The sequence below is a fragment of the Mastomys coucha genome, chromosome X (genome assembly GCF_008632895.1).
Source record: "Mastomys coucha isolate ucsf_1 chromosome X, UCSF_Mcou_1, whole genome shotgun sequence".
NCBI classification, from domain to species: domain Eukaryota; kingdom Metazoa; phylum Chordata; class Mammalia; order Rodentia; family Muridae; genus Mastomys; species Mastomys coucha.
Window position 1 is genome coordinate 4,368,412 of NC_045030.1, and position 11,987 is coordinate 4,380,398.

Genomic DNA, 11,987 nt, shown 5'->3' on the forward strand with positions numbered 1-11,987 from the left:
GAACCTCACCCGAGAGACAACAGGGGATCCTGCCCGGGTCTCTGGCTTAACGTGCTCTCTGGAGGTAGCTAAATTAAATTTTCTGTTAGCTCTTTTGGTGTTTGTTTTATGTTTTTGTCAAGGTAATTCAAGCTAGGATCTTGGTAGAGGAAATCTCAAGAAAATACTATGATCACTTTGACATGTAAACAAATCTATGAGGCACTCTCTTGATTAGTGCTTGGGTAGAAAGGTCTGATCCAGCCTGGTTGAAGGCACTCTGGGGCATGGAGCAGGTGGTCCTGGCTTGTATACAACAACAAGCTGAGTAAGACATGGTTTCAAGCAGGAAGCTATGTTCCTCTAGGATACCTGCTTCAGTTCCTCCCCTAGCCTCCCTTCATGATGGACTGTGAGCTAAAGGGAAATGAAGCCTTTCCTTTGGCTTTTGTGTCTGTAAAACAGCAACAAAAAGCAAACTAGGACAACAATCAAAGTAGTTTCCCATAAAACATGCCCACAGGCCAATCTAGATAACTCCTTGTCTGAAACTCTTCCCAGGTGATTCTAGATTTTATGAAATTGACAGTTCAGACAGTTCAAATTATCACTCTGGGACTGAGCAAAAGTTGTCCCCCACATTGAACTTGTTACACATTTTAAATGTTTTATTTTCTCCTCCATATTCTTAATGAAGACATTGGTATGAGTTACTGTTTTAAGGTCCTCTGAGGGAATCTAGAAAAGATACTGTATTTACATACTCCCTGTTATCACTTCCCTATAGAGTCATGGTCATACCTTACTAAGCACATTGTACACAGTTCCTGTCATATTTTCTTCACACTGCTTTCTCAATCCAGTTAAACACAAATAACAAAGTTTTTTTTTCTGTTGTGCATATATAATACATATCCACTACATATTCACCCATTGATATACACGTGGGCTGATTAGAATTATTAGCTACTGTGGAAAGCATAGCAATGAATGAGAGAGTAAAAATGTCTGTTTGACTTGCTAGTTTTATTTCCTTTTGCCATACAACCAATAGGAGGATTGTTGAAGTCCTATTTTTTTATATTTTTGATAAGCATTCATGCTACTTTGTGTGACACCTGTATTAAATTGCATTCCTTCAAACATGCAATTATTCCCTTTTCTGTACTTGTCCTTTAACAGTTATACCTGTTGAATCATATAATAGTTTTATTTTTTATATTTTTGATAAGCATCCATAGTACTTTGTATGACAGCTATATTAATTTATAATCCTAGTAACCATGTCTAATTCTTCCCATTTCTGTATATGTCATTTGACATTCGTGAATGTCATCTTTGTAGTAGGAGCTATTTCAACAGTTCTGAGCATTAACTTCATGTGAATTTAATTTGTTCTTACCTAAATACTGATAATATTTAACACTATTCATAAGCCTCTTGACATCTGCATGTTTTCTTTGGAATACTTTGCAAATGGTTAACAAGGTTATCTGCTTTACTATTTGAGTTGAGTTCCATATGTGCCTTGGTTACTTACCTCCTATTAGATGCAGATACTTTCTTCCATCACCTAGACTATCTCCTTACTTTGCTGTTTATTTCCTTTGCTCTTCAGAGTATTGATATTTTTGTGAACCCAGGCTATAGGATATGATCCCATGCGTATGTTTTAGCTTTCGTTTCCTATACTATTGAGGTCATATCCTCTACCCCAAAATATGGTTAATAAATCAAGGCCATTTAACTTTGCTATGGAAATGACAGACTGAGTATGCACCAATCATAGCATTCCTCCTTTAATCACAGACAGAAATAAGCATTTTATTTAAATGAAGGCTTGTATTTGGACCAATCACTGTACTCATTTTTCAACGATTCCCAATAGCCTTAATTTGCAAATGAAGGGCCATGTTTTCATCAGTCACAGCTATATTTACTGTTACTGATGACATATGCATCATGTTCAAATGAAGGTTTTTGTTTGGACCACTACAAAGAGTGTTTTGTACTAGTTTAAACCCATATTCTTATGCAAATGAAGGACTGTGTATGCACCATAGTATTTTGTATTCATCACTGTTAGGAGTGAGCATTTTATGCTAATGAAGGCTTGTATTTGGATCAATCATGCCACTCACTTTTAAACCAGTCACGACAGAGTTATAATGCCAATGAAGGACTCTGCACCAATCACTGGCACTCTCCATTTGATCACTGACAGATGTCAAGAAAGACTTATATTTGGACCAATCACAGAACTCACTTTTAAACCAGTCAGAATAGCATAACTATGCAAATGAAGGACTAAATCTTCACTACTGAAACCATTCTCCATTTTATCAATGACTGAAATAAGCATTTCATATATGTGTTTGGACCAATATCACTATTCATTTTATAGCAATAACAAGATCTCTCCTATGCAAATGAAGGATCATATTTTCACCATTCAACACACTGCTTACTTTTGCTGATGGCATAGGCATTGTATTCAAATGAAGGTATATGTGTGGACCAATCAAAAGGGTATCAGTTAATAGCAAGTCTCTTATGCAAATGTAGGCTTATGTTTCATCCTATCAAAGCAGTTATATTTAGCCAAGTCAAGATATCTTTTCTATGCTTACTCTTGGAAGTATTGGTGCTTTTGTGTGTATTTTATTTCCCTAACTTATACCTGCAAATTCACTTGGAAGCCTGGTTTTGTTTTTGGTTTTTTTATCTCCTTGGAGAGTGGATCTGTCTTTTCAGACAGCAGAAGATTGTGTCATCTTCTTTTGTACACTTGTGCTGAGGGTTTCAATCATTTCCTACTGCTTGATGGTATAGTTTTAATCAATACTGCCTTTTTTCCTGGCAATAAATTGGTTCCTTCATGTGCCTGTGGTTGCACCTGAGCATGCCATACCTTTATTTCCTAGTAAATATGGCTCCTCATAGTTATCACACCCACTTTCCATGACCTCCAGGCTTAGAGATGGAGAACCCTCATACTAATGGAGAAAGCTTTGCCTGTGAACATTGAAAACAATAATACTACAGGAGGGGAAGTTTCCTGGGGCTGATGAAAATCCTTTAATCAGATATTAATGAGTGAAGGAGCACAAGCACTCCCACTCCTGTACTTAAGGCTGTCCTTTGGCATGTTCCCAGTGCTACCCCTGGGTTCTGGTTCTTGTTTCATTTCTTTTGCTGTTGCAGTTATCCCAACAAAGAGCAACAGAAAAAGTTTTATGTGGGCTACAATTCCAGGTTACTGTCCATCTCACTTAGAAGGGGGAATGAAATACTCATATGAAGCAGATGGAGGGAAGTTACTGGGTGGGAGATGGAATGGGGAAGTAAACAAAGGGAGAGGTTCAGGATCATGTGTTTGGAGAGACAGGAGGGAGGGCCAGAAAGCCAGAAGAATGAATGGAAATCTGAAGCATGTTAGGTTAGGGAGGGCATGCATTTTGAGGATGTACCAGAAATCTATGATGGGGGAGGCTCCCAGGAATCAATAGGAATGACCTTATCTGAGACTCATCAAAGTGTGGTTATCGAACCTAAGAGGCCAACCTCCTGTAGCCAGGCAGGAACCTCATTGGAGAGATAAGAACAGCAACCTACCCATAAAAGTTTCAACTCAAAATTTATCTTATCTCCAAGAAATGCAGGGACAAAGGTGGACCAGAGACTGAGAGATGTCCATCAACTAGCCCAACTTGAGACACATTCTGTAATCCCTGACACTATTAATGATACTGTTATGTTTTGAAGTAGAAGATTAGCATAACTCTCCTCTGAGAGGCTCTACTCAGCAGCTGACTGAAACAGATGCAGAGACCCATGGCCAAATATTGGATGGATCTCAGGGACTCTTATGGAAGAGTTGGGGAAAGGATTGAGGGTCCTGAAGTAGATAAGAACTGTACAGGAAAATACAGAATGAACTAACCTGAGCCCATAGCGGCTTTCAGAAAATGAACCGCCAACCATAGAGCTTATATAGGTTTGAGCAGGTAATTCTCCATATAGGTCCCCCAACAACTGTAGTGGGTGCTGTTCATAAAGCTATTGCCTATCTGTGGAATATCTTCTCCTAATTGGGCTGCCTTGTCTGGCCTCAGTGTGAGAGGATCTGCCAAGCCCTGCAGAGACTTGATGTGTCAGGGTAAGGGATACCCAATGGGGGTGGGGAATCCAACCTGTCAGAGAAGAAGAGGATGGGGGAATATGAGGATAAATTATGTGAGGTAAGAACTGGTGGCAGGGATCAGTGATTAGGATATAAAGTAAATAAAAAATAATCCCAGTTATTTGAGAATCATTGGTGAAGTAAAATATGTGTTATCATAAAATAAGGGCCAGTACTGGACACGGTAAAATATTGGCAATCCATTATAGCAATGTTATGCTACAATAAACTTTTAAAATGTAAGTAACAATATGCTAATTAAGAAAATATTTAGTCATTATAGATCAAAAGCTGAAAATATATAAGCATAATTTGAACTTGGAAACAAAAAAGAACAATTTTCACACAAAATGAATAGTCAAGGCAATTAATCATCAATCAAATTTATCTGTTTATTTAATTAAAATATTACTATTAGAAAAAGCTGTCAATGAAATGATATCTCCTATCATAGATCTGTGTCTAACCCAATTGTCATCAGAGAGGCAGATGCAGATCCATAACCAAGCACTAGGTAGAGCCAGGAAACACTGCAGAAGAGGAGGAAGAAGAAGGACTATAGGAGCCAGAGGTTTCCAAGACACCATGGAGAGTAAAGCCCACAGAATCAAATATAAAGCACTCATAAGGCTTCACAGAGACTGAAGCCACAAACATGAGGTCTGACCTACGTCTTTTGCATACATGTGTTCTTGTGTAATTTTGCATTCATGTGGAATTCCCAACAGTGTTAATGTCAGATGACAGCAATCTGAATCTTTTTCCTGAGATTGGAACTATTTTTCTCCTACTGAGTAGCTTTATCTAGCTTTGATAGGAGGATAGGATAGCTTATTATAACTTATTATGCCATATTCTGTTGAATATGAATAAGGCCTGGGAGGCTTTCTCAATTTTACTGAAAGTAAATGGAGGAGGAATGAGTCTGGTGGAGGGTCAGAAATCTGAGGTAAGGATATTTGAGAAAATAGTAATAACAATAATAAAAAGAATAGCTCATAGCCTCATATATCTGAATGCTTAGTCACTAGGGAGTGGCACTGTTTGTGAAGGATTATGAGGTGACCTTCCTTTCAATGGTTAACATCTCTTAGTTGAAACTTAATAGCAAGTCCATTCCAATTTTACACATTCCTTTGTAGTACATAGCTCTTTCCTTGTTCATGGAAAGCCTCCCTCTATTTTGATCACTTGGGTCATTTCCACTAGAAGAAACCAACTGTCACATTCTGAAAATGATATAGCACTGTGTAATGAAGTCCACGTGGGCAAGTGTAATGAAGTCCGCGTGGGTAACACCAGAGGTACCTTCCAAAAATCAGTCATGTGATAGCCACCATGGAAGTCAATCACCCTAGCCCAGCCAAGTGTTCAGATGACTGCCACAGCAGATGAAGTGACTGCAGCTTCATCAGAGACTTCCATACAGACTTGGCAAGCTAAGTCCCCTAAAAACTCTAGCCTACAGAAATTGTGGGATAAGAAAGTGATTGTTGCTTTAGGCCATTAAATTTAGGGGTAATGTAATTGCAATAATTAAGGACCAATCTGGATAACCACACCCTGGACTTTGTCCAACAAGCTTTGAAAGACTTTACTGCCTTTCTTCTCCTTCATCCAGCAGTCTATGTGCAAACCTAACAGCTGAAGGCTTGTAGTGGTCAAATCTGTAGTTCTGTGCCAATTACTGAGCTTCTCTATATTCTAGTTCACTATTCACTATCTTTCTGATAAAGGTTAGGAAACTCCTATTTAACTAGTCTCCTATAAAATAATCACCATATTGGGTAAAAAATTACACCTTCTCAAAAGATTAAGGACAATCAAAAGATAGGCAAACTAGAAGATAGTCATCACTTACAAGAAGTCAGATAAACTTCAGATTTGGGGGCTTTACCTAAGGGCAAATTATAATACTCACCTGTGTGGGGTTAGAGGCGAGAGGAGGCTTAAATGAAGATATAAAATGTGTAGTCTTTCTACTTTAAAAGATGAAGAAGTCAGAAAAATCATAGTAACTGAAAAGTGATGAGGTAAGTCTCAAAAAAAAGCCAGATGGGGTGACCCAGATTCTGTAAACAGTCTTTGCAATTGATTGCTGAGACAGGCAGGTGTGGTCTGGGAGTCATGACAAGCTCTAAGCAGGCCTGCTAACTTTAAGGAACTCAACTGGGATTTCAGCTGTCATCTACTGAGCAGATGCTGTTTTCTATTTGATCAGCTCATTTAACTTTCTAGTTTTTTCCTGAATACATATGCCCAAGAGTGTGTCCTTTGTGTCGTTTAGTTCTCTCTCCCCCCTCTTTCTCTCTCTCACATATACACACACTCTCACACATACACACATAACACATGTACATGAGATAACATGTGACAACTAAAAGTAAGGGATGTGTGTGTGTGTGTGTGTGTGTGTGTTTGTAGATTCATGCTATATGTTATTGTATACATGTAGTTATGTATCCTTATATGTGGAAACCAGAGGTTAAGAATTGTGACTCTTTGCATGGATGCTGGAAGTTGAACTCAGGTACCCAAGTTTACACAACAAACACTTTACCAATTGATCTGATCTAACTAACTCCCTAGCTATAGCTCTTTCTTTCAAGGAGTTAGAAATGTCTATTTAAAAAAAAATGTTTTCTGGAAACCTGTATTCTAGTAATAACAATTGATAATTTTGAAGTGTTTCCTGTGTTTTCTTATAGAGCATTTAATTTTGAATCATCACAGGTCATGTGTGCATTCATTCATCTTCAAATAATCTGTGTATTTTGGGTGGGAGTCAAAACGCCACAATAATTCAAAGTGACCAGAAAGAGTGCTTTGAATAATCAGGTAAGTTCCTTTCATGCTATTAGCCCATGGGCACAGGGGTAGTTTGTAAAGGTCATTATCATTTGACGTTCCTCCTCCATTTGTGTTTTTTCCTTTAATTTGATACATATGAATGAAGCAGTAGTTAGAGTGGTTTTTACTATAAAAGAGGAAAAAATAAATTTTTCTACATAGAATGTAAATCTATTAAAGGGTTGGTGTTTACTCTGTCTAATCTTCTATGAGAATATTGTTCACCTTACCTCCTGTTTTAAGGCACTTGTTGGAATATGGACATTCTATATTTTCACTATTTTGTTTAAGAATAAACTATAGGCCAATGTGATACCAGAAATGTTCAGAAATATTTGCCTAAGAGTACAATCTATTGTTTATTGAATCCCAAGGTGTAATTTTCTAGGCTCAGCCATTTAAAAATACAAATGCAGGCCCCATAAGAAAAGCTCTCTGAAAAGGGATCTGATATACAACCGGTGAACTGCAACCTCTCTGGGTGGAGTACAGTCAAGAATTCAGTCCTACTGGCCCATCATGCTTTTTCATTCACAAACTCAGGAATGATTGGTTCCAGAGCTCCAAAAGTCACTCAACTTGTGATATAAAATGGTAGAGTACTTACCTGTAATCTATGTGCATCCCCTTGTATATTTTAAACCTCTCTGGATTACTTAGAGTACCTCATATGAGGGAAGTGATTTGTAAATACTTTTTATAGTACATTGGGGAAAAAGTCTACACAATTTCAGTATGGAATCCTGTAACTGTGAAGGTTCTATGCCCCAGTATATGGAAATGCCAGAGGGAGGCTGGAGTGGGTGGGTGGGTGAGTGGGTAGGTGGAGGAGAACCCTCATAGAAGCAGGGGGAGGGGCATGGGATAGGGGATTTTCGGAAGGGAAACCAGGAAAGGGAATAACATTTGAAATGTAAATAAAGAAAATATCTTCAATTTGCTATTGAAGAATATTTTCAATTTTCTATTCTCCCCCTTGGGAACATAGCTCTCTCTCATCTCAGTTGATCCCTTGCCAGGACTGTAGTTTCCCTTTCTTAAGATAAAGAATCACAGTTTTAAAACTACTGATCATGGCAAGCAAATAAGCCTGGTGCTTGATTCCTTTTTAAAGGTGAATTTTAGTAAGTTTGCTTCAAAATATTTTATTAACAAAAGACTTACATGAACAATAAAAGAAAAGGAAAACCTGTTTCATACTCAATAATATTCTGAGAGCATGGGCATGGCTAGAGCTTCTAATTTCATCAGCCACAATGGACTAAAGGGAGAGTTAGAATAGATATATTCATAGGGTTTTTTTTTTTAACAGTTCAAAGTTTAAAAAAGCATTGTGCCAATGTTTAAGAGCAAAGAAAGCACATAATAAAATAGACTTTAAAAATTACAAATGAAAATCTGTACATCAAAGGTATTTTTAAGGCCTTCCCATGGGCACTGTAGTATATTATAAGAGATGAGGAACCGCCAAGAATGTAACAGCACATCAGGTGTTGCAAGTCTGGCCCATCTCAGCCTGCAGGATCATCTCTTCTTTTCTTAGGGGGAAAGTGTCAATGAGGTTGAAGAGAGCCATGGGTGTCACTAGGGAGACATAACGTTCTTTATCCATGCCATGCTTATCCACTAGAACCATGCTGAAGGAGTAGAGTGGGATTCGAAGCAACAGCCTGGAAGAAACAAAAAGAAGACTTGTTTGTGTTCAACCCTAAATCCCAAGACTTTAAGGGACAAACCATAACCCTATGAATATACTATGCACAGAAATGCTTAATGCCATGAAGGATTGAATCATTTTTATGCCCTCACTCAAGCTATTCAAAGTGTGGACCTTGGACCCATAGCATCACATGTGGACTTGCTCAGAAAAACACTTGCTCATGTCTGACCTCATTACTTAACAAATCAGAATATGTAATATTAGTAATATCTCCAGATAATTGGTATTCAGAAGAAAGACTGAGCAACGCTACTTTACATTATTATGGTCTGGAAGATCTCAGGCTACAAGGGGACTATAGCAGTGATGATTATCAGCAAGACTGTTCACCATGCAGGGGATATTTGGACAAGTCTGAACACACGTTTGGTTGTCATAAGAAGGGATTAGATACTACTGATCGATACCAGATATGTTGATATATTTATCCTACAATGTACAGGACAACCTTATAGCCAAACAAATCCAGCCTCAGTTGTCAAAAGATCCAAGGTGGAGGAAGCCTGGACAAGGTAAATTTGTGATGACCTATTTAGTGACTATTTCAGGAGTACAATTAGAACTGTATGGGTTAAGTCTACACCCAGGCACTTTTACTGATTTGACTATAATTTGTACAACAAATAATTTTTTTAAATAGTCAGGTATGGTTTCAACTGTGTGTTGCCTTTTTCTATACTTCAACGTATGGATTTAATCTATGCAGATGTTTTATATCAATACCAGCATATTTAAATGAGAAAGCCAAGAGGAAAGTAAACAGACAGCTAAGCCCAGGGGAATAATGAGGCCACCCAATCTCCTCTCCTGGATTTTATTCCTATTGGAATGTCTCCAGGTTATATAATAGGCAGAACATGCACTGCTGTCTGAATTTAAAGTGTAAGTTTTCCTATCATGAATGGTTCTGAGGCTGTTTGTGTGTGTGTTTTTTTTTATTGCATAAAAATGAGCTGGGCAGTGGTAGTGCATGCCTTTAATCCCAGCACTTGGAAGGCAAAGGAATGTAGATATCTGTGCATTTGAGGCAAGACTGGTTTACAAAGGGGGGAGGGACAGATAGAAAGAAAGAAAGAAAGAAAGAAAGAAAGAAAGAAAGAAAGAAAGAAAGAAAGAAAGAAAACATAAGAAAGAAACAACAAACAAACAAAGGTGGTGAGGTGGGTAGGCCAGTGAGAGGTAGGGATGAATTAGAAGAATATATAATAACATACATGTATGAAAATACCATAAGGAAACCTGCTCATTTTTATGCTAACTTGAAAAAAACTAATAAAAATATCATTGCATAAAATAAAAAACTGAATATACATATTAAAAAGCAGTTTCATGAAAGGGAGGAATACTTAATATTTTTCCCAGTGGAAGGTTGATTTGCTAATCCCTGTCTAGTGACTAGAAGATGATTACACTGCCTCCACCAGGCGGCCACTGTCTAAGTGCCGCAGGTAAGTTCAACCTCAAGGGCTGCCCAGGAAAGTAGAGGAGTGAGAAACTAAGGAGAGCAGGAAGGAAAAAGGGGGCAAGGGATGCTGTGGCTGGAGCTTGTAGGTAGGATACTAGATGAAACAATGCAACAAATGATTCTATAACATTTATGAGGCCAGAATGATAACAGCCTGGAGGCTATTCTACATGTTCTTTGTGACTGTTGTACATTAGCTAACACAGAAAATATACCTATTTACAAAAAAGACAACCACCATGGAACATGAGAAATGGCCACACCAGCAACAGGAATGGGTCTGGCTGGAGCTGAGACTCTACAGACATCTCAGAGACAAGTGACAGGGCACCTCACAGATTGTGCTTTTTGCCATGAGTGATGAGGTTGGCAGTATTTCTGAGCTACACGATGACTAGCATCAGATTGTAATTCTTTCTGAATTACCTTCCTGGGAAGTCTGAGAATAATATCATTATGAAAGTGATGTTCTTCTTGGTCCCTGTCATCCTTATGACAGAAAATAACTCTAAGTAGGGCATGACTTAGCTTACACATTCAAGTAGAAAAGAAATGGAGGCAAAGAATAAGATAGGTGGTAACCTGGATACAGCAGGCACCCAGCCTTTCATTTCTGTTGATTCTCTTCAATTCTATCTCCATGGCTAACAAGTATTTGAAATTGGTACTCTAACCAGACTAGAGAATTTTCAGACTATCCATGCATACTGATTCACTTTGTCTTACTTCCTTTTTCCTAGTCATTGAGTAAATCATGGCCCTTCCTTTTTGATGTAATTAAAGCAGAAAAATAGTACAACATCATCTGCCAACTATTTTGTGCCCCTCTGGAATGTCTTATGAAAATAACTGCAGCCAGATGTGGAATTCAATACGTGATGGTTAGAAGTTGCTCTGCAAACTTTTATTGGCACCTTGATAAAACACTAAGCAAGTAGTTCTTGAAATGTGGTTCCCAGGTAACTTGCCAGTCATATGAACTCTTAAGACCTATCTTAGACCTACCAAATCCAAAAACATAGGGAGCAAGCAAAAGAACAAAAATTTCACCCTGCAGAAAATTATGATGTAGGCTAAAATTTGAGAACCACGACAAAATTCATTTAAGCAGCTGTCCTGGAACTCACTCTGTAGACCAGGCTGGCCTCGAACTCAGAAATCTGTCAGAGCCTCTCAGGAGACAGCTATATCAGTCTGGAGTGCCCTTCCTTCAGTCTCTGCTCCATAGTTAGTTTCTGCAACTCCTTCCATGGGTATTTTATTCCCCCTTTTAAGAGGAATGAAGTGTCCACATTTTGGTCTTCCTTCTTCTTGAGTTTCTTGTGGTTTGTGGATTGTACTTTGTGTATTCTGATCTTCTGGGCTAATATCCACTTATCAGAGAGTGCATACCATGGGTGTTCTTTTGTGACTGGATTACCTCACTCAGGATGATATTCTCCAGATCTATCCATTTCCCTAAGAATTTTATAAATTCATTGTTTTTAATAGCTAAGTAGTACTCCATTGTGTAGATGTACTGCATTTTCCATATCCATTCCTCTGTTGAGGGATATTTGGGTTGTTTACAATTTCTGGTTATTATAAATAAGGCTGCTATGAACATGGTGGAGCATGTGCCCTTATTACATGTTGGAGCATCTTCTGGGTATATGCCTAGGAGTGGAATAGCTGGGTCCTCTGGTAGAATTATGTCCAACTTCCGGAGGAACTGCCAAACTAATTTCCAGAGTAGTTGTACCAGCTTGCAATCCCACCAGCAATGAAGCAATGTTCCTCTTTCTCCACAA

At 38.2% G+C, this 11,987-nt stretch overlaps 1 protein-coding gene across 2 annotated transcripts in view; it reads right to left on the minus strand.

Annotated features, from left to right (window-relative positions):
• Nucleotides 1-8,141: 8,141 nt before the first annotated feature.
• Srpx (sushi repeat containing protein X-linked) overlaps nucleotides 8,142-11,987 on the minus strand; it is a 75,760-nt gene continuing 71,914 nt past the window's right edge. For both annotated transcript variants that reach the window (XM_031340891.1, XM_031340829.1), the window contains one exon: nucleotides 8,142-8,682. In XM_031340891.1, coding sequence (XP_031196751.1) covers nucleotides 8,499-8,682 — 184 coding nt within the window. In that variant the 3' untranslated portion in view covers nucleotides 8,142-8,498. The remainder of the gene's footprint in view (nucleotides 8,683-11,987) is intronic.